Here is a 23979-nt window from a genome sequence, read left to right as displayed (position 1 = left end):
AGTGGAGGGCCCAAAATTGGAAGATGCTATTTTAAACTTTGTCAGCCATTGTGATAGTTGATGGCTGAAACTGTCCTTCACTTTTACATCTTAAGTCTTCCCATCCATTTTTCTTTAGAGCATTAATGGCTCTTTGTTAATGGAAGCTAGAACTCTCCAGCAAGTCAGATTCTTCGATGTTAAGAATAGAGTGGGAGTGGATTGCATTTATGCTCTAACAGAATAATAACGTTTTCTTGAGAGAAATTGCAAGGGCTTGAGACTTTCTTTAACACGTTTCTGTCAGAAGCTAGGAAACGGTTTTGTATTTGTGCTTCAATAGTCTAAATAAGTGGTGTTTTGAACTTAAGAATGTTATGTTTCACTTGATTAGCCTAATAGTTGCAACCTACAGTTATATGCTGCATTACCTTTCAGTGCTGTATAATAGAACTGGCAACGTGGTGTCCCAAAAACTGTAATTGCGTGGGCTGCTGAACAGTCGTAGAGAAAGCTGCACAGAAATTCTATTCTAGACAGAGTTTTTTCATTTTGAAATGAATTTCACAACAAATTCACAGTTGGATGCCACTGCTTGTATTTCCACTGAATCATACTCCAGAAAAGTAATACTTTGCTTCAACAAAGCTTGCCACAAACAGTGCAGTGATATAAATCAGAAATTCGATATTTTCTAATTGTAGTTCAAAATATAGTATTGTTATTAACTATGCCTGCAGGTCCTGACATTCAGATATGTTTGGCTTTGTCTCCAAATGCAAAAATGAAAATCCTTCATAAATAACAAAAAAGAAGGACTGGGGAGGGGGAATGCCCTTTTTACTCACACTCTATTCAAGATAGAAAGCTGGCTCCCAGATAGCAATGTTTTTCATACCACCTCGTATTAAATAACAAAATGAGATCAAACCTGTTACATGGTTACTTTTAATTTCCAGCCTAAATTTGCTGATGGTCCATTCTGTTACACTTTTCTTCGTTGTTCCAGTAGTATTCTTCACCTGAACTATTTTTCCATTCCCTCCATGACTACCTCCACTTACTGCAATTTTTGGAGTACAGTTGCACCCTCTTTCCATCTTTGGTTGATTTAGCTTATCAAGTCAGGATCTTTCAGACTGTTAGGTGCTACAGTTAAGGCAACTGCAGCTTCATGGGCATGGACTGTCTCTAAGCTGCATAGCATTACTACTGTTATTAGCCCAGTTTGGTCTTAGTTCTTTGTTGTTAAATTGCAAAGCCTAAGAAACTGAGGACATCTTTGAGCCTATGCTGAGCCTCCTGGTTCTGAAGACAGGGCAGAACCTTAGGAAAATCTCATTACTGCTAGCTACTGGAACTGCAGCAAAGAAGTAGTCTTCTTTAAGTTCCCAGCTCACCCTTTTGTCCAAGGACAAATGCAAGGAAATGGATGCACAATAAAATGTATGCTTATGCCCTTTCAGTGAGGTTTTAGTTAACGGTTTTCTCTTACAGCTGGGATGGGCTAGCAGTGTACAGTACGATATTGTCACTTTGCCTTTACTGTAGGTTCCATTTTTGTTCCATCTATGGTAATTTATGTAATGTATCTCAGGCAGAGATACCTAAAACCTGGTGCTGATTTTGCTGACATTAGTATTTCACAGTTGTACGAATTAACAGTACCTAATTTTAGCCTTCAACTCTGCGACTGAGCTTTTTAACTAGTTTTGTTTTGGAAGGTTTCTTCACACAGAGGTGATAGGCAGCCTTCACTAGCACAGTCCAAACCTATTTAATTTGGATGCTCTCAGCAGCAGCAGCAGCAGGCAGAATTAGCAGCTCCTATGCAGAGCCAAGTTGCTCAGAAGCACACGAGGAGGCATGCTACCTCATTAGCTTTGGTGAGATGGGTGGGAAATGAGGATTCTTCCTTCAAACCACATCACCCTCTTATGCAACCCACCTCATTCAGTCTGTATGCATCCCAGCTTTTCACTCGCCTCCTTGATAACACTTTTCCCAGCTCAGCCAGCTGGCCTCCTCTCTTTAGGACATGCATCTGCCCTCCCTGTTTCACGCAGCAGCCCCACTCTCTGTACTTCCATCGCAACTCCCAGCTGTAGAAGAGTTGGAGTGTGTGCGAGTTGCTGCGTTGGAGAAGAAGCTGCGTGGTTCAAGAGTATTACTTTGACTGACTAATGAATGTGCTCTAGCAGTGTTCAAGTATCCTTAGGGAAAGGGATCGTATAAGCCTTTATCTTGCCTGGCGTTTGCACAAAAGAAAAACACGCTGTTTCTGTATGAAAGGTTCTCCTGTCACAAGATGAGGCCAGAAGACAGCCAGGAGCTGAGTACCACATTGGTATGCAGACGGAAATCAAGCTTTGCACCCTGAGGTTAACTGCAAACCAGCCCCCAAATCTACCCTGTACCTCTTGATGTGATTTGCATACCACCGCTTGGTGCCTTGTGGAGTTGTGTTTGGCTCCGGGAGGTGATACAAATTTTATCCTCTGTGGTACAAAGCCTGTGAAGGATTTAAACTGGGGCAGAGTGAAGCAGGGGGAGAGCAGCAGCAGAGGAAAAGGAAGGGGGTGTTGCATTTCCACACATACCTATTATCTTTTGGTGTGGTTCAAGTACTGGTGTGTAGCATCCTTACTTTGTTTTGCAGGTTACACAGGAGGAAAAAAAAGTTTCATAAAATTTCTGCTATTGCTTTATTCCACCCTCCCTCCCTTCCTTGTTGCAAAAAAATTACTAAGATAATGAGAAATTATACGCTTGCAACCTATTTACTATGTTGTTTGTTCTGTTAAGGGTTACTTGAAATGGAAAGAGTGACAGATTTTTCAAGGAAGAGGATAAAGTTAGCAACAAAAGACATTAGAAACATTTTGGAATATGTCAGAAATGCTTGGTTTTTTTCTTTACCTTTGACATTTATTTGCATTTCTTCCCAAGTGAAAGTTGAACGTTCTGTCTAAGAAGATTGTGACTCTTTTGTGTGTTCAGAAAGTAAACAGTGAAGTCTCCAGTGCTCGCCTCTTCGCCATGAGCTTTTGAAAAGAGGCTGTGTTGATGCTCAGATTTGGCTGCAGAGTTCAGCTACATGTTGTCAGCAGGTTGGAATAGGAGTTATTACCCAGCATCTCTCTCTCCACCCTCACCCAGACACTCTTGTATCCCTCGAGAGATCTGTGGCTGCTTCAGAAAGAACCCTCCAATCTGAATTCTAGCCTGCATCGTATCTCACAGTATAGACATAGGAAATATGCATTCGTACCTCCTGCAAGAGGGTCCTGTTTTCCTTTTGTCCTCCTCTTATAAAATATTTGTCCATAATAATTGTCTAAGAAAGAACAAGATACATCTTTTTGAAAGTGTTTTTTCGTAGTGGAATCTGAGGAAAAGTAGAGTAAATAAGATGAACTAGTTAAAAGTTTGCTTTGTAATTTTTATAACAGCAGTGTTAATCACGGTGTGATCTCTGAGCTATGCAGTCTCACTACTGTTTGTCCAAGATTTTCGTATTTCACCATCAGTTCAATTTACTGAAGGGAGTATGGGGTCATTTAATGTTCTCTCATGCTGGAGCAGTTGAAATTAGAAGTTGATCTGTCATGTGGATCAGTAACCTTATCATTACTGCATTACACTTTCATTTTTTATAGGTACTTTAATGAATTAAATGCTTTCTAATCTGTCTTTGCTTACAAAGTGAGTCACCAGAAAAGCAGTTGAGGCAAATTTTAGATTGTTGCCCATTTTAGATCTTCCAGACCTGGAATCTAGTTCTGCAAAGTTACTCCAGATCCACAGTGGCATAGGGGAATCAGAGCCTGTCCTAACTGTGAAGCATACCCTGCTGAATGTCCTCCTGTTCAAAGTATTGTCTAACTTGACAACCATTTCATATGTTTGGTAAATAAATTGCTTGACTTCTTCACCTTCCCCAAGAGGAAATTTCTACTAAGAAAGGTGTGACATCTTCTTATAAACTGTCATGAGTAATATCTTCTGAAACACCTTCAGAGAAACAAAAATCCTTGCTATTTCCATCTACAATAATAATATACAGTTGTTTATGTAATGATATAAAACTATAAAGTAGTGACACTTTCATGATGATTACTGTATGTAAACCTTTTTCTTCCATTTCCTTAGACTTTACCAAATTGTCGTGCATGTTCTCTGCCACAGTACGTCTTCCAGCAAGACATCCAGAAGTTATTTCTTAATGATGCTAGGTTTTTATTAAATTGCACAGTGGTGAAATTGGGTTGCCAAAGAAGAATACTGAAACAGGAACCTGCTTTTGCTGTAGGGAAATGTGCCTTTCTCCATTTGATTTGAAAAAGGAAATAGACTAGTGGTGTGGCTATGGAACTTTCTCTTTCTACCTCTGATTGCAAAAGTACTAGTGAAAGGAATGAAAAAAAAAGTACAGTATTGAACAGGAGAATGTTATGACTTTGTTGAGACAACAGAATGAAAGTAATTAATTACCTTTTTTGTTTTTATTTTCAGGTGTCAGAAACTATTTGAAAGAAGCGTTAGTGAATATCATTGCTGTGCATGCAGAGGTGAGACAACTTCAGATTGTTTGATGCTTACATTCATACAAATAATTTCAGTGTACTGTGCTTGGTAAATTCCGTCTTTCATATTTCTGAAAATCATCCATCTGTTGAATTATCTTTGTTATTGGTATAAGTGCTTTGGGTTAGTTTTAGCCAATCAATTTATGAAACTGCTAACTTTTTTAAAGGCAGAAAGTGATGAACAGTTCCTGTTTATCCTCGGTGACACTCTGTTATTCATTTTGGATACTTTATTCTTTCCACTCTCTGAAGAAGAAAGCCAAAATCTAAAGCAGAGTTCTTCCCTTTCCATACAGGGCAAGGAGAGAGACAGAGAGAGGAAGAGGGAGAGAAAGAGATGAAGATAATACTCACTTTCTCTCATTAACTTTATTTTGCACAGCAAACAGAGAAAAGTTTGTGTATCACTTTCAAAGAAATTTTCAATATATATCATTTGTAGTGAAAAGGCAATGTGTATGTCATATTCTTGTATATACAGTAAAAAGTGGAAAGCTAAACACAAATCTTTGCAGTCTCTGTATGACACAGGCTTCAAAATACTTAGGTACACAGTGTCTCAAGATAGGGAGTGTATATTAAAATATATCTTATAAATTAATCAGCTTGTAGAGTTGCAGTTATTTGGTCTTTTATGGTAATGTGCAGCAGTCTTCTACAGTGCCTTAAATTGCAGCTTCTTCTGTAAGCTCCTTCTTTCTGACCAACAAGAGTGTTTCAGATTACTGTTGTTCATGGCATTATGTGTTTGTAATTGTATTACTATATATTGTCAGAAATACCTCAAAAATATCACTAACGTAGCTGTTCTAACTCCCACGTATATCTAAAACCTGATAAGATTCACTTCAGGTTTTTGTTTTACTCCTCCTTAAATTAAAAAAAAAAAAAAATCATAGTAAATTAAATATTTTCAAAAAAGTTACTTTTATCACTCCTAATATTTTTGCTTGATTTTCAGTCTATACTTACAGCAGTTTTCACGCAAGCGCTGATGATTTTACCAAATGCTTCATAATAAAGAAGTAAACAAAACAAAACAAAGAAACAACATGGCATTTGTTATTGCAGTTTTTCAGCATAGTTAAAATTAATAAAAATGAGCTTTGTAGATTCAGAGCCACCTGTGACTTATTTAGCTAATCCTGTTAACAGACATTCTTATTAAAATTCTGCTGCAGAAAGGTGCACTTGCCTTACTGGCTTCATTGAGACTGATACTGACCTTGGCCCAAATAGAGTGTTGCTTCATAAATTTTGATGTGTGAAATATTGCAGAAATATGAAAATGTGTGTCAAGATGAAACTCCCATTTACACAGTTTTCTGGCAAAATTCTCTTAGCTGCATAAGATTTAAGTTTTGTTCACAAGGCTGTGAGTTTCTGTAGTTTGAAACAGCAAAAATTAACCATCAGCTGAACAGCAAGCATTATCTGAAGTGGAAAGAAAACTGTTTTCCTGCCTTTGAATTCAAGTTTAACTGAAATCAAAATAAGGACATTGTATTGCAAATTTGTGATGATTCACTGTTGCTGAGAACTTTTTTTTTTTTTTTTCCCTGGATTCTGTATAGTAACATCAAGAATACTTGTTAGGGGCACAAATACTCTCTTCTCAGTAGAAAATTCGTACATGTGTTCCTAGTATGCTGTATTGAATTGCTCTGTGGTATTTGTTGCTGATTAAGATGACCCCTTTACAAATTATTGTGTTGGGTTTTTTTTCATTGTACCGCTAAGTATGTCAGTTGCTCGGCTTGTGTGGGTCAAAACACAAAGTAGGCTGTGTGTTGAATTAGCAGTGGTAACAGTGGTATACGTAGGTCACTCCGAAAGTAATGCCTCCTATTTAATTCACTGGAAACTACAACAGATACAAAAACTGCAATAAGACTATTTGATAGAGCAAATTGTCAGCTAAAACACAACATTTTTCAACACAATCATCAGCAGTAGCTCTGCATTTTCACCAGTGATGAGCAAGAGCCTGCCATAAACATCTGCACCGACAGAGGTGACCCACTGGCACTGTTGCCACTTCTGAAATGCACCACCCACTGCCTCACTGTGCTCTCATCCACTGGCTGGTCTCTGTAAACATTCAGCAAGTGTCAGTGAACACCATTGGGTGCATTTTTTCCACTTGAAGGAATTCAGTTCCACACTTATGCTTCATACGCACTTCCATGTCAGTCACCATTCTGTCAGGCTGCCCCTCTGCTGCCCTCTGTCACACAGCAACAACATGTAATGGAGTATCAGTGAGAAAGTTCAGTCTCTACAGCTATACCACCAACATTGTGGAGGCAATACTTTCGGAGCAGCCCTCGTATATGTGATCAGCTTTTTATCTGTGGCGCAAATTGCCCTTTTGGAAAGGACCTTATAGGACTCCAGTATGTAATTCATTTGTGAAATCACTGGAAGTTGATAAGAAATCATACATTCATTTTTGCTTCCTTAAATTTATTTCTGCATGCATGTACAGATATCTTCTTTTAATTACTACATTTCCTTGTCTGACATTATTCAAGCAAAAATATTCAACTTAATTCTTTAGGTCTTTTGAAAGCATAAATCAGGGAAGCATTTCTTAAAAAATTTTATCTAGTTCATTTTCTTTCTTTTAGCACTCTAGTCACATTATCGTCAGTATCTTTTCTCATCTTTTCTCCCAACCTTATACAATTTTGATGCAACTTTATCTTCACCTGTAAGTTCATGATCTGTTTAACCTATAATCTCACTTCCTCCTATGTTCCGGTCTCTTGGCCTGCATTTTCTCCAGTACTAAGTAGAACACCATACTTTAATTCACCAACAATTTCTCACTTCTTTAATGTAAGCTTTAAGGAAGACAGTTACTTCAGGTTCGATCTAAAAACTTAATTCTGTGGTAATGATGATGCTATGTTGCAGTTGCTATTCTGAACCCCAAATGGCAGATCCAAGCATCACTTTAAAAAGTTGTACAAATAAATAGTTTAGAGGGTTGTCTTAATGCATGGAAAAAACAGTAACATGTAATGTTTTTGCCTGGAAATTAGCAACTCTCAGTAGGGGAAAAATATCTGAATGAAAAGCCACCATTGTACTCTCAAACCCTTTCAAAGACTCATCTCCACCAAAGAGCATCCAGACACTTGCCATTTGACTGTGATGAGGCAAGTGTGCAGCTGAGTCTTTGCCACATCTAAAGGATTCTAAAAGAAATTGTGAAATGCTTTTTTAAAATGGTGCTGAATGCATAATCAGGTCAGTCAGTCACCCAGTCTGGTACAATCCACAAAGCAGTCTATCTACAGTGACCTGACTACCTGCAAGCATCATGTGAGAGCAGATATTTTGGTATCTCACTGCTTTTAGGCATTGCGAGAAAACTGGCAGTATCATATACTATATAACTGACATTGCTATTAACAGAGGTAATTGGTCAGAGCACGGGGCAAGTGCCAAAAGAAATGCTTCGGGTTCCTCTTGATTTGAAATTGCTTTGTCCATTAACAAACCTTTCAATCCTTTCAATCAAAGCGCTTAATGTTTTTCATTTCCTTTCAATCAAAGTGCTTAATGTTTTTTTTAATAAAATGTTACTTCATAAAATGTTTCTTTTAATATGGGTAATGTACTCACAATTCTCATTTTATAAAAATCAGGTGTTTACCATTTCCAAAGATTTAGTTCCTCGGGTAATGTCAAAGATCGTAGAAGCAGTCTCTGAAGAACTGAGTCGGCTGATGCAGTGTGTTTCATCGTTCAGCAAAAATGGAGCTTTACAGGTAGCTGAATACTTTGTTCTGTCAAGCATTGGAGTTTAGAATAGAAAATAACAGAGCAGTATAAACTGCGTATTTGTTGGATTTTTTGTAGCAGTGAAAACAAGGTACAAGATTAGGAGACTGCAACTTCTTTTAAGATTTATGGATGAGTTCCTTTGGGATGTTAGTTCATGGATTTAGTTATATTTTAGCATTGTCTTTATATCTAAGTGCATAAAGGGTTACCCATATCTTATAAGATAAAAAGCATTATAAAATCATAGAAGGGTTTTGAGTTGGAAGGGACCTTTGAAGATCATCTAGTCCAACCACTCTGCCATGGGCAGAAGCATCTGTTGCTACATCAAGCTGCCCAAAGTACCATAGTGATACCTACTTGAAATGCTAATGAACTATCTTTGTCTCATCACAGTTTTGTTTTAAAGAGAAAAGGAACAATTTTATGATATTTTGACATTTAAAATCTTGAATATGCAATAGGGGTAGAATCCTGTAGGTCTCAGCAGAACTGGTCACTATTTCTGTACAACACATACTCTTACACAGCCCTCTTCATTTGTGACAGAACTGGTAGTTGTATTTACTACTGAATAAGTTTTAAAGGATTCTGTAAGAAAGATTGAAAAAAATAAGTATTAAAAAGCAAATCCCATTGATTTAATGATTACTGTCACTGTAACAAGCAGGAATACCTGACCCCCATTTTTTATTATCTGTGTCAGCATTCTTACATTATCATGGGAAAATAAGTAACCAAATGAAAGCCTTATTTTCCAACTGCTGTTAGTAATTGCATGTGACAGACAATTAACATAGAAAGATGGCAGCCAAATAAGATTTACTGCTAGTTTAAAACAATGCCAGTGAACAGCAGCAGAGATATCTGTATATCATTTTTGTTTGACAAGCTGACCCATCATATGAACTCGCTGCCTCGACCCATAAATGAAAGGAATTTCTCTCCCTTCTCTAAATTTCTGTTCCTTTTCTGTTCTTCTGAACACTGAAAATCTGTCACTCAAGGCAGACAACAGCAGCATGGGAGTGATCTAGGCCTGGTCAGATTGATGAAGAGATCTGTTCCCTAAAACAAGTCTGAATCTGTATATCCACATCAAGTAACCCATATTTTCACAGGATTTGCTTTCACATCATGTTTATTTAGGCTGTGAAACCTGAGAATGTGACACTGTCCCACGATACTGGAGTTGGACTTAGTGATCCTTATGCATGTCTTCCAACTCAGGACATTCTACTGCTATCTCCTAGAACTTAGGAAAAACTCCAGAATCTCATGTGTAGGACTTGATTCTCAAGTCCCAGACTGTTCTGCTTGGAGCATTATACAGAAAAAGGTGAAACATTCTGTGGTGAGAAAGCATTTCTTATGGGTATAAAATTGGTGGGTAGCTATCTTGTATTTTGTGCCAGAATGTTCTGGCACAAGAAAAAAGTATTAATCTCTTGGCTTTCTACCTAGGGGAGAGATAAGGAGAAGACATAAAAGCCGAAAGTTTTAATTGAAATCAGAATTAAGTGTTATGTTGCACTATAAAAGTTTTGTTTTGGAAAAGTAATATAAATATAAATTTGGTTTAAATATAGATCTGTAATTACTAACTGGATTAAATTGTAAATTGTACCTTCATGACGAACAAGAACTGAATCTGAATTTGGATGAAATTCAATTTATCATTTAAATGAAATGCTTGATCACTTTCAGAATATTTTTGTTTCACATAAAACTTCTGTGATGAGAACAGTTATTTTTCAAAGACTGAAGGAAGATCTAAGAAGTTTGTTTAATCTTTGATTTCATTGTCTACCATTATGTATGGTGGAGGATGGTCAAGGTGAAAATCATCACAGAATCACAGAATGGCTGAGGTTGGAGTGGACCTTAAAGATCATCTGGCTTCAACCCCTTGCCATGTACCTAGACATCCCCAAGCTTGTGTGCCCATCAGGTGACAGGCAAGAAGCAGACCAGAACCATTCTACTTCCTCATCTGATGGAAAAAAAATAAATTCAACAGCAAAGCCAAGAATAAAACATATATTGACAGACTTTTGTACTCCTGTTTCCTTCCTCCCTGGGCAAGCCATTCAGTGAAAAGTCAAGCTCACTGTATTATTTCTTTCTTTTTTTTTTTAAGATTTTTTTTTAAGATCCTTCTCCCTTCCTATCTCAGAACAGAAAAGACAGAGCAAAATCAAAGCTTTATTACTGTTACTGGGAGACAAACCAATGTTTTTAGACTGCTGCATAGTGACTGTACAAACTGTTTTGTACAGTCTTGACTTGAATCAAAAGTATGAAATTGTTCCTTATTGCAGTCTCCTAACTGACGAAGCAGTGTGGCAACCAAAAATACAGGAAATGAACTGTTACAGGCTGAGGCTACTCACAACTGTAGCATGTTTTAGATTTTACTTCTAAGAAAGATGGAGTCTTGGGATAATGGCATTCTCTTGATCAGAAGACGTTATATCATTGTTTCAGTATTTGTATTTGTGTCTTTAGGCGAGACTCGAAATCTGTGCTTTGAAGGATACGGTGGCCATATACCTAACTCCTGACAGCAAGTAAGTGCTGCTACACTTTCTACTATTTCATTGTAGTGGAATCTTTTGTAAATGTGCAAAAATACGTGATGTAAATTAAGGATTTTCAAGAGATTGATTCAAGTATGTGTTATACTACATATGTATGTGGAAAATTAATTACTTCTAAAGGTTTATCAGTTGATTTCTATTTGTTGACACAAACCAGATATTCCTTGTCCTTACCAAATGAGAGGTAGAAAAAAATCCAATCCTCTTAGTTGACCTGCTAAGGAAACTGGTGTAATAGCAAAAGCAGTCGTCACTGAGTTTTATCCAATTTGTCTTAAAGCACACCACAGAGAGTCTGCCAGGCACTTCAAGGAGGGTGTAGAACCAGACACTGGTAGGATCCCCTTATAAGCACATGGAGAATAGGGCTTTCCACAAGCTTGTATACTATCCTCCTCCTTTTTGACAGACCTCATGAAAGAGAATAAATTCAGCTTTACACTGTTAGAATGAAAACCTTCAGAAGGCTTTTAAGAATTTGTCAGTGAGGTGCAAGACCACAGATAAGTACTGGAGGACATGCTCACACATACGGTAGTGTAATGGAGAAAGAAAAGCATTAGCAGCATCAGTGGTTGATGCAGTCAAGGCACGTAAAAACACAAACCATGATAGCTGTCAGCAGTTTTGAGTAATGCTGATTAATTGAAGTTTCTGAGTGAGTATTTTTGGGACTGAATATGGGCATGTTCATTCATTGTTTTTTTCAATTGCCTACACTTTTGGTAGGATTAACACAGATTTCAATTTAATCTTCTTATCTGATCAGTATTTTGTAGGAGGCATTACAGGACTTGAGGCCCTCATAAAGACATATGATGATATTCTGTGGTGTCACTGATTTCAATTTCAAAAAACCTGCTTCCTGTTCTGAGTGCCTGACAGTGATGTAGACATAAATGTAAGCTATTTGGCACCAGCTCATACTGGATAAAATGAAATTGCTGTGATAGTATATAGATATATATACATATATGATTCAGCAGATTGAATTGTGGAAGCTGGAGCTTCATAAATGTCTCTATTTTCCTGGACTCTTCTCTGGTAATAGTGGGCATGAAGGCACCATTTTAATGTTGTTGAGAAGATTATATCAATTTGTGCAGGAGTTGCATCATTCCTTGCTCTTCTATTCCACATTTGTTGCTCAGAGAGGTGTGGAAATGCCTTCCATGAAGATGCTCAGAATTTGACTTGGCCCCAAAAAATCTCCTGTACCCTCAGAGTTGTCCCTAATGTGAGAGGAGGATTGGACTAGAAGACCTTCACTATGTTCTAGGCACAAGCCTAGCAGCTATCTGTAATTCTTCAAGGGTCTGAGGTGTCAGGCACTGTTTTAAATCAGTGGCGGATTGAACATCTTCTGTTTGTGTCTGTTTTACATCATGTTAGGAGAGTTGAGAGACCTGCTTGAGCCCATGGCCACTTTGTTTAATTTGCACATGAATGTCAAGTGCCAAGTTAACATTCTGTTGTATATTGAAATAAGAAGGGATAAAAGAGCGTGTATTTCCATGAAGTGATAGAGGGAAGCTGAAAGGTGAGACTTGTACCAGGGGAATATGAGTATTTTTGTTTTCCTTACAGCTCAAGTTTTAAGCAAGCGTTGGAAGCCTTGCCTCAGATCTCAAGTGGAGCTGACAAAAAGTGAGTATACTGCACCTTCTCGTCTTTCTTCTGCTTTCTGGAGACGTTGCTATTTACCTTCATATCAGAGCTTTACTAGAAGAGGGTTAACTTTCACTGTATTTGACCCTTTGGATTTACAGTGTAGAAGGCTCTCTGAATAGTGTTAAAAATTATCTAAATACTTGTTCATTGTGGCCTATTAATTTATAAAGAGGACTAATGGCTTTGTAGCATATGTCACTTTCTCATTCTAGTCTTATCAATTCTCTGTACTTTTATGTTTATATTATAATTTCAGTTCATTTTCCATGCTGACCTTTGTTTCTGTGAGGTCTATTGTCTTGTCTTACTGAATTTAGCAGCAATAAAGAAAATACCAAGTAACAAAGTGCAAAATTTTGGTGGCTGATATTTGGGCAACTCTCAAAACTGGCTTGCTTCATTTTGGAAACAAGAAGAGTCTTCTTTCTTAACATCAGGAGGAGGCATTTGGGGTTCTTACTTCCCCAACATAGCAAACTTTGAGAACCAAGCTGCTGCACTGCATTAAATGTAGTATTTGTTAGCTTATTTTGCAAGAATAGCTTAATAAAGAATAATACGGTAAAAGTAGGATAGATTTGTCATAAGTATATTAGAAAAAAAATAGAGCTTCTTTGTACAACCCGTGGTCCACAAACCGTCTTTTCCCAGATGTCTTCTGTCTATTCAAAACTACTCTTCACAAGACATAAGAAGTCTCAAGATACCTTTTTGCTGCCTTACTGAGCCTAATTAAAGACAGGAATGAGTTTTGAGACAGTCCTTTCAACTCAGACTTTCCACAACACCTGTAGGGTTGTTTGGTTTTTGATTTTTTTTTTCCTTAGTCACAAGTATGTGAGCTTTGTAGAACAGATGAGAATCAAGAACTACTTCATTTTTACATTTGTCACAGAATTCTGAGCCTTATACAGCATAAAACTTGTTGCATTTCTCAGGTTGCTAGAAGTCAATTGTCATCATCCCATACAGCTCATTATAATCTACGTGTATTTATGTAAAATAATACACATTTATGCACTGATTTAGAGCTGATTGTTTCTGTCTATTCAGTCGTGACTGTGATACTAAGTGATGAATGTGTCCGTATGGATCTTCCAAAGGGCTTTCTGAAGAAGCAGATACTGATTTTTGTGGTGCAAGTTGTTCTTGTTTTGTTTTTTTTTATTGACATTCTGTGTAATTTATTTTATTACTAGCTGTGTAGTAATCAAAACTGCAGTCTGAGAATTATAATAAATATCATCCATTGTACCATGTACCCTTTTGGCTACAAATTATTGCTGTTTTCCAAAATGAGCTCACACATACTTTGTTATCTAGAAAGGTTAAAGGTATGTGTTTGCCAGTGAATTAATAATTCCCCTGGAACAGCCATTCCATTTCTGATCTTTCAGCCATGATCCTTAACAGAAATCTGTGGAATACCTCCCAAAGGCAAGTTGTATAACTCACATTCACAATTCAACTGCAAGCCAAAAGCCTTAGCTGTAATAGGGATAGAGGTTTTATGGCACATAGTCTGACAGTTTTCTTACATCAGTATTGTATGATCCTCTTTACTGTTTATTTTGCCATTGTAGTTTGCATATGTATTTCTTTAAGGAAAATGATCTTCACGAGGATGGAAAGGCATATAAAGGCCTATTTTATAGCCTCGATGAAATCTGTGTAGTTGTGTCCCCTTCTCTCATCACAGATCATTCCAACATAGTTGCTGTATTTCTCAATACCTGTAAGATTCGGGTATTTAAACCTGATCTAATTTTAGGCACTTTATTTAAGCAGGCAATGTATTTGAAGTCACAGACAGAATAGTCAAAATTTTTTGCAATTGTTCACTTTTCGGAATCTGCAAAAGTTGTAAATAATTTCTTTTTACAGGTTATTAGAAGAGCTGCTAAACAAATTTAAAAGCAGCATGCACTTGCAGCTGACCTGTTTTCAAACTTCTTCATCAGCAATGATAAAAACATAGACATCGACACAATACAGGGAGCTCCACAGATGAACACCAATAAACATCACCCATTTTTTTGTACTACTTTGATTCCTTTGAAGACCCCGAGGAAATCAGAAGGAATTTCATTGAAAAAGAAATGAGGAGATCCAACTCTGAGTAATGGCATGAGGTATCCTGCTGAGTGAGAGTTCTGTTCATAATTATCTTGACAAAATAGTTTTCTGTCTACTGTATTTCATTCGGTGGAAGGGACTAAGTTTTGTTTACATGCACTCTTCTTGGCTGTATGTTCATGAAGAAATCTTTATTTATTTACATGCTGTAATCTCAGTTTCATTTGTTAAAAATATTTGAATGTATTTTTAGCAACTGTCACCTTAAATTTTAGTATTACACGTGCTGCTCTGTGTTTCAATCTGTTACTTTCTAGATGTAGAGCATTGCTAATGTAAATGACTGGAAGACTCAGCTTCTGCAAATTATTGAGAAGTATGCTGTAAAGATTACACCCTACAGGTGACTAATAAGTATCCAGATACAGTATGCTGGAGAACACTACTACTACTGTGCTTAACAATTATCAACTTGTTTTCCTGCTGTCATCTAAAGTTGCAGTGGTCATTAAGTCTGATTTCTTGGAAGGCTTTTATTTTCTTTTTTCTTTTTATCTAGACAAATCTTCCTCTATCTTTAGTGTTTTCCTTCTGTTTGAGTATTGGTGTTAACCTTCACAATTGAAATAAGCTTTCCTGTCATTGACCATTAACAGAAGAGTGCTCTGAGTTTGAGATTGGTAGATGCTGTTAAGAATATTTGAGAATATTTTAAAATGTTCTTTAGATTCTTTAGTATTAAGAACTATAATAGTAAGTACTTCTGACTGTGTGCTAAGTAAGCTGAGGTGGAGCACAATATGTCATTGTTTTTGCTGTTTAATTCTCATTCTTGTTGTCTCTTCTTGTTCTTACAGTCTTTCTACCACTGTCTTCCCCTTCTCTCTTGCTATTCAGTCCGCTTTTCCTCCCAGTTATTGAATTTGTTTGGAGGTGAACAGGACAAGAACAGTTTTGCTGCTATTAGCTTACAGTTACACAAAGTTTAAGAGCTGTCTTCCCAACAAAGAAGCAGGACCAGATTTGACACTGACTTTCATTTTGAGACTTGATAAAACATGGAGGAAGCAACTAATATAAAGCAGTCTTGTGGCATGGGGTGGGTTTAATTTTAAAACTGAAATCACACATTAAGTACACCATACAGAAATGATGTATTCTTTCTGTAGTTGCAGAAACTGTGCATTGAGTTTTCAATTATGTCAGCTTTTGTCTTTTGCCAGTCCAGTTACGCGCTTTAAAAATATAACATGCAGTTCCAGTAATTATGAAATGCTGTGAAAGACAGCTTGATACTGATGTATTTACTTGTTAAAAATGGTGTGTATGTAATAATAGTGTTGAATGGAAGTTTGAAATTTATGTCATTTTTTGTTTGAAACATATGTCATTATTGGATTAACGGGGTGAGCCATTAGACATCTAAAGCAGTGTTGTTTTTTTTAAATGTTGTCTATTTGAAGCTGGTCATAGTCTCAGCTCCTGATATTAACTGAAGTAATTTGTTCAATTGTATAGGATTACCTTCAAAATAATAAAATATTAAGAAAGATGGTCATATGCTTTTCCTGAATTCCTTGCTTTCCAAGAAACGTGGTTTCTTTATGAAGTTTACAAGGCTCTACATTTTCTAAATCTGTATTAGAACTGCTCATAAGTATTGAAAACTTAACTTATTCCCTGTGCTAACATAGTAGAGGTTTGGGCATTTTTTATTGTAACATCATTCTCCCTGTTGCATCACCTTGTTGCTTGTGTTTAAAACCTGAAATCTTTCAGATGTTGGTGTTCAGTTGCCTTACTGAAGTACACTGAGGAACATGTCACGAAGAGCAAACAAAAATCACATGAAGAATCAAAGCACTGCTTGAATTCAATCTGATTAGAGGTAAATGCTGGTGGCCAAGTCAGAGCACCAGATCTTCATGAATCCAGCTTTAAGAATTAAAGAAGAAACAGAATAAGTTTAAAGTTCATGTCTGTGGAAGGAGAGTTGGGGCTGCAAGGACTTCATAGCTGAGGTACAGCAGGTTGCTGCATTTCCTCAGAAAAAAAGAAGTAGTGAACAGAGTGGCTTTGCAAAAAAAAAAAAAAAGGTGTAAAGATAGTATCGGACATGGAAAAGGATGGGAGACCACATCAAAATACAGAGGGCTCTCAGAGAAAAGGGAGGCAATAAGGAAATTAAAGTACAGAAGTGAAAGGTCTGACATTTAAAGCAAAGGTAAGCACTGAAAAAAGCAGTACAAGAGAAAAGTGAATTACTATATGAACACTGGACCTGTAGAAAATATAAAGAATATTCAAATTTAAAAAAAAAGAAGAAGAAGAAAAAGGACACTGATATAGAAACCTGGAAAGCATTATTTCTCTTTCAAAAGAAAAATGTATGAAGTAAATAAGGTTGTAAAATACCTTGCTAAAAATAAGTAAAGTTTTAAAGGAAAATTCAACGATTCAGTATTGCTGAAATATTCAGTCCCTGGAGATGTTGAAGCATTCTCCTGTTATTCTGTATTTCAACATTTATTTTGAATAACCATAACCATGAATAGCTTAGGATAAAACCAAAGAAATAATAATAAAAAAGAACAGAAAATGGTATGAGTATAATGAAATGGGCATGGGAGGAAAATAGAGGAAAAAATGCTTAAATAAAAATGGTGGAAAAAATAAGGGGAAATTCATTACACTATGTATCTGGAAGGTAACTTAATGAAATGGATCAAAAATATAGCATAAAATAAGGATGAAATACTGTCCCTTCTCACTCGCAAGATGGTTATTTTTTAAATCGATGCTGTTTGGAAAATATATTTATGGAATGTGCTGATAGTACATTTTGTCCACCTTCCTAAAAAAAACTGAAATCAATTTTGAGCTTAAGATATTGAAAGAACCACAGCCCTGGTAAGTTTCATGCATGTGCTGAATTTCAAGCAATGTGAACAAACCTGAGGCTCCTTGCTCAGATCTCCTTCAAGTGTTTAAAGTCTGCCCACCATTTGAGGATCAAGACAGTTGTATCCTGTGCCTAAACCCCTTGCATCTTCCTCTAGTTGCATATGAAGAACCAGAGCTCAACTAGTTTAATTTAATTTCACCGTATGGCAATAGAGAAGGAAACGAGACATCTGTGCTTGGGGTGCTGTAAGATTATGCTTTATGGGGGCACTTCTCACTGTAGCAGTGATGTGTGACTGTTAAAGGTGAGATTTTTTTGTTTTCAATGCAGACAGCCTTTTGTCTTCCAGAACTAAAGAAGCATCTATGAAATAATAGCATGTCGTATAGAGAGATGGGGATAAAAACTGTACAAAGCATGGAGCTAAAAGAAAAGAACTTAGCCATTGTTTATCCTGATTCTACTAGAGTTCAATACCCTTACATATGTTCAGGAAAAAAAGAAGGAACAAGAATTGATTGTTGATATAAAAGAAGGTGTAATGAAAATTAAAGATTTTATTAAAAAAAATAACCCAGATAATCCAGATGATAGTAGAAGAAGATCTATGGAGCTCTCTGCTGAGCCTACGGAGTGAGATTTAGAATTTCCCTTACCTGCAAACATCTAAAATTTAGCTAGACAAAGCGCTATGAAAAATTATTTATAGATTTAACTCCTTTTGAGTTTGATTGTGCAGGGATACATATCTATTTTTCCAAAAGATGGTAATAAATTGCAGTTTCCTAGATACTCTTTTGCCTTGTGAAGAGGAGAACTCTGAGATCAAAATGTTTGGTCATGGTTTCATCTGACCATCAGAGACAGTGCTACACAAAGTATTTATACTTCCAGACCTGCTGCCAGCTGGCATTTCAGTCAACTCTAGCCCACTTCCTTGGCCCTGTCCTGCTAAAATATACATAAAGTACTGTAATTTTCCTGAAGATATTGTTACAGTATTGATTGATGCAAATACTGCATCAATTGAAATAGTTTTTTGGACTCTTGCGAGCAATGAAAGCATGACACGTCCTCCGTACTATGAATGTACTGTTGTTTTGTTCTTCTGAGCATGAAACTTTCCCTTAAAAGTTAGAAGAGATCCCAGACCTCATCAGAATACGCTGAAACTGAAAGATTGACGAAGTGCTTCTCCTGAAGTCTGTGCTGCAAAATTCAGATCTGAAACTTTTAACATTGGTAAAGCATTTCTCACTGGATCTGATTGGTTAAATGCATCTTGTCCCGACAAAAAGAGGGACCTTTAGGTAAGTAACACTGCCAGTCAGCCTCTTTCTTCCTGTTAGGAACAGTAGTTCTTGCATGGTGCTTATAATTTTAGTATCATACAGGAGTTAGTAACAGGCTGTGATACTGTCGAAAGAGGCATATGTTGTGCCACGTGGGCATATTTAACTAATATGAAAGGAATATTGCTTAGAATTAGGTTTCCACATAGTTTGGAAATATTTGGAGACTTGTTAAGTGTGATGATAGACTTCAAATAGGATGTTACTCTTGGTTCTTCTGGCCCTTTTGGCCACGTAGCCATGTACATGGAAAAGCTTTGGATAATGACTTATATCCAAAAAAAAAAGGAGGGGGAAGGGGGACAATAAAAGTCACTGTGTTTTTTAAGTTTGTTTTAAAAACTTTAGGAGATAATCTGGTTAATTTACAAGTCAAGAAAATCATCTCTATTTATGTTGCAGCCTTTTTATATATTTTTTCTATAAAGAAAAAGGCAAATTTCCCTGTTGTATCTTCATTAGCAGTGTTCATATTCTTCTGTATTAGATGTTAGTATGATGTGTGCCCATATTAGAATGCTTGTAGACTCACAAGGGCTTCTGCAGTGTTAACATCTGACATTATTCTAAGATTTTTGGAGGAGGCCATAAAAAGTGCTACATGGGTAATTGTAGGCAAAATAATTTTGCACAAGCTATGTTACTTATAAGACTATTTTGGCTTCATGTGGTTGACTGCTTGTTTTCTGACTTTGCAGTACCACTAGGAGTTTATTTGCATGGAATAAAAAGGAAAAGTGGGAATTACAGAGCACAGTTTCACTAGGGAACATGATAGCCACTTCTGTCTTTACCTTTTCAGTGGATAAACAATTCTGGCCACAGTTTAAAGAGAAAATGTATGCAATTCAGCTTCCCTTCTCTTTGTGCTGTTTGAGCTCTGAAGCTCTGAAATCTTTTGAGTCTATGTCCAAGATAGCATTTTTTCTGAGCAGGTTGTACAGCATCTAAATTAAATATTTCTTTCAGTATGACTTGGCCCAAGATGGCTTTCATTTGGATAGTCATTGACACATCCTTGAAGTCCTTTGAAATAACGTGTGTTGATGAGTAACTTAACACACTTTGCTACATCTTTCATTGGGAACAGAGGGTCTCATGCTGCGTTTGGATTAGCAGCACAAACAGAGCTGCTGCAGTTTATTTTTGGGATCAGGCAGTGGGGGACTGAAGAGGTTCGTTTTTACACCTAATTTTTTCTAGTCTGAATGTCCAAGGAGAAGTCTGTGTTCCTTTTCCCTTGTGCTCTCACTATTTAAAGGCTCCTAATAGATTCTGTACAACTCTTCTGCAAGCAGTCCTCTTTGAGGTCAAGGCCGAGTAAGGAAAACCTTAAGCCAAATTCCTTTTGAATTGGAAAATTTAAACAACTTGAGGAAAAAAGAGTAAGACAATGGAAAGTGGAATCCAGCCTTATTTATAACAGATGCTATTAACACATGCTTAGTTTTATAGCCTGTCTTGGCACCATTTTGCCTTTTTCTTGTGAAATAACTTCAGTATAAAATATTCATTGCCAGTCCCAGGCAAAAACTCCTAAATAAGATGAGTTGATAGACTCAGCATGGTTCATTAAAAATGCATTAAATGCAAGTTACAGATTAAGAACTAATTTATTAAGGGTAAGAGTTATCTCTAACTCCTGAATTGGTCTTGGGTGTGCAGGTAGGGAGGACAACTTTGGTTAGCACTCGTGCGCCGTGTCTTTCTGTGCATAGATGGCACCTCTGCAGTGGAATTAATACAGTTCTGATGTGAATGCACAAAACCAGAAAGCTCTGTGTAGACTCCAACCTGAAGCCAGGAGTACCTATTTCTAGATAGGTGTTGATCTAGAAACAAGAGTCTTCATCTCAGTGGCAGGAGGTGGCTCATGCTGCAGCCCTAAAGCAGCAGAATTTCTGTGGCCACACATTCTGCTTCAACCAAGTGGCGTATGTCCCTCGCCTTTCTTGGTTCATAAGCAGATTTTTAGCACAGAATGTCAAATCAGATAATTTATGAAGTAAAAATTGCAAAATGAGACAGTCTTTCTCACTGCTCATTACTCACTTTTTCTGATACATTCCACTCGTGTAACTAGATTGTACTTCTGTTCACAGGGGGGGTTTCCCTTCCAGCTTATCTTTTTAGATATTCAGGAGATAATTAAAATTCAAAATGTTAACGGTGCTACTTATTTTTAGAACACGACATAAATATGGGCAGACAAAGATTTGAAAATAAATTAATAGACCAGAGTGCTCTCAACCACTGTGGTAAAAACGTTGGTAGACACCTGTTGTAACCCTCCTTTGTGCAGTCTGCATAGGGAAGAAAATCTCCCTCCATGTCTCGTGGGACATTCCCACCTGCCAGTGCTGGGAGCAGCAGAGGGTGATGCCTTCGTGCAGAATGCGAGACGCTTCTCTGCCTCAACTCAAACACTACCAAACCCCAGTAAAATGTTCTGTCATCTCACAGTGGCAGAAATCTGTCTGTTTTGAAACTTAAAAAGTCAGCAGCATGCTTGAGCTAAAGTTGGTTAAATGTGTGAGGAAGGTGCCTGCTGTAAGCACATTTTATCATTCTGTTGTACAGCCACAGTGCCAGGTTGTCTTTTTTGAGCAGTTATTCAAACTTGTCAAAAGGGGAAGGTGATTTCTAGCTCATGTATTTGGTGTCTGCTTTACAAACCCAGGTGGTTCATGGATTAGTTTGTAAGTAAAATACTGTTTTCTGAGGGTCCCACGTAAGTGCACATTGAATCTCTTGATTCTCAGTAAACTCCACTCCTTCAAGACCCTTAGTGCCAGTATAGTACGTTGTCTGTGTGTGTATTTTTAGCCTCCCAAGAGTGCTACATAGACTCTTCTGAATTGTGCTAACCCTTTTTACAGCACACCACAACTCATCTATTTATTTTTACAATGCCCCCATCCCCTAATTTTATATTACCAGTTTCACAGGCAAGCGGATTGATTTTTGTGCCTAAGATGGGATGTAGGCAAAAAACGACAGTCAAAGAGCAGAGTGCAACACTGAATCTCCTCACTTGTGCCAGCTATGCCTAACCATGGTAATCATGGACTGCTTACCAACAAGCTGCAGCATTTCTGTATGCCTGTCATCTACATTCATCTTTATCATGCCTTATGTTAAAACATAATTCCAGTCTCAGAGCTGAACTCCTCATGTGCCCTCCTACAGCCATGGTTTAAGCTAAAGGATGACAAGATTTCTTTGGTTAGAAAGAAGGAGCAAAGTGGTGTTTGGTTGCTTAGCATTATGAGTGGGGATGAGGGAGGCCTATTTATCAGGCTTGAAGACTGCTGAAGTCTTGTAGCTAAGGACCGTTCAAAGATGAACTCCTGACTTTTCCTAACAGCTTCTGTAGGTTCAGCCTCTTTGTTCAGCTTTTGTGCTCCCAAGACACCTTGTTAAGGTGTTTGGCTGAAGGTGTTATGAATGGATTCTTATACGGGGTTGATATGTTGCAAAGTTGCCCATGATGCTCCAGCACAGCTTAACGGGGTCTGAGGCTGTCCCACTGCCATCCTGGCCTGGCCATCCACCCTCACCTCAAATTCATCACCAACTGCACCCTCAGAAGGTTGCAGGGAAGGTGGTTGCCAAAGCACAGAGGCTCACATAAGGAAGCAGTCCTGAAGCAGGAACATATGACTTCAGGGCTGGATGGACCAAGATCAGCCCTGCTGGAGATGAGACAAAGTGCCCCATGGTTCATGGCATGGGATCACCCTTCGTGCCTCGCCTGTGGCCACATGCATCAATGCCAGAGCAGAGGCAGAAACTTGGATCCAATAGTCCAGGGGCTGGGATGTGGCTTTGGAGAAGGCAGTCTTGTTTTAACTCAGCTTGTGATTTCAGGGCACATTCAAGAAGCGGTTTGCAAATCCAGAGTGGCTTCTAACAGCACCCTGGGCCTTTGATCTCTGACTCTTACAGAGAAGAACTTCAGAACCTGTGAAAGCTGAGAGAAACCACCCCTGTCGCTACCTGGTGCTCACCAGCTTCACCAGCATTGCTGCCCCAGGAGGTACGTCACCACTGTGGGGCGGTGACTCGCCTCGACCCCGCAGTGAGTTGGGAGTGGGATTGAAAAGTGTGAAGGCCTCAGCTCTCCCCAGCAGATCTCACCCTCCAAAGTTTCCTTCCAGCAGTGAAACATGTCAAGTTTTATCTGCAAGATGACTGTGAAAGAACAAAAAGAACAACTTCTCGTGAATGAAAAATCATGCAGATTTGAAGAACTTTCTCGACAGTCCCAAGAGCAGTAGAGGGCTGAAGTAACTGAAGCTGCATCGTGGTTTGTCTCTTTGCAGCCTGAGGTCTGACTGACTGTCTCCTGCCGTGGATAGTAACTGATAAATATTCGCTGTTAAAAGCGGTTCAGCGTTCTTGGGGATCTTTCTTAGTCAGCCTGACCACCTCAGGTTGAACATCTCTCAGATTTTGGTTTACGCACGACAGCTTTGTTACAGAAATAAAGGACTAGTCAAAAGCACCTCCATACACGCCCATATTTAAAGGAAAGTAAAACCAGTGCAGTGCTGGGGCTGTAATAATCAGACTTGTACACATTATGGTCAGCCCTGGTTGACCACGTGGTAGTAAACAGTCATCTGGAAATGGGTGTTTGAGGTTTGCAGGGAGGTGTTATCAGTACTTGTAATGTTACATTCTGCACAACAGAGCATTTTTCCCATCAGTTGGGTCCAGGATGAAGTGCGTTTGCAAGATCTGTCTAGCTGCTTCACCAGTGTTGTTCATTTTTTTTTTTGGTTGAGCTGATACAAGTATGAGTGAATCTCACTAAATGACTCCCCTTTGAAAGTGGCTGCTGGCCAATCTGCAGTCAAACATCCTTCCTGTTCTTTCATCGAGCTGCAGCAAGTGGGGAGGGGAGCAAAGTCGTGCAGGGCTGCTGGGGATTCATCTGAAGCAACATGCCATGCCACAGAACATTAGGATTTGGGGAGTGGTGCCCCAGGCAGTCATTTCCTTCTGGT

The 23979-nt window shown here is 38.0% G+C and overlaps 1 protein-coding gene across 1 annotated transcript in view; it reads left to right on the top strand.

The window, feature by feature from the left end:
- EXOC2 (exocyst complex component 2) overlaps nt 1-16268 on the top strand; it is a 129375-nt gene extending 113107 nt beyond the window's left edge. The window contains exons 24-28 of the mRNA XM_085220289.1: nt 4495-4550; nt 8225-8347; nt 10872-10933; nt 12551-12610; nt 14519-16268. Of these exons, the coding sequence (XP_085076415.1) occupies nt 4495-4550; nt 8225-8347; nt 10872-10933; nt 12551-12610; nt 14519-14612 (395 nt within the window). The 3' untranslated portion in view covers nt 14613-16268. The remainder of the gene's footprint in view (nt 1-4494; nt 4551-8224; nt 8348-10871; nt 10934-12550; nt 12611-14518) is intronic.
- Nucleotides 16269-23979: the final 7711 nt, after the last annotated feature.

Source organism: Meleagris gallopavo, chromosome 3 (assembly GCF_905368555.1).
Source record: "Meleagris gallopavo chromosome 3, MGAL_WU_HG_1.1, whole genome shotgun sequence".
Lineage (NCBI taxonomy): Eukaryota > Metazoa > Chordata > Aves > Galliformes > Phasianidae > Meleagris > Meleagris gallopavo.
Note: the sequence above shows the minus strand (reverse complement) of the source record. Positions and strands in the feature narration are given on the sequence as shown.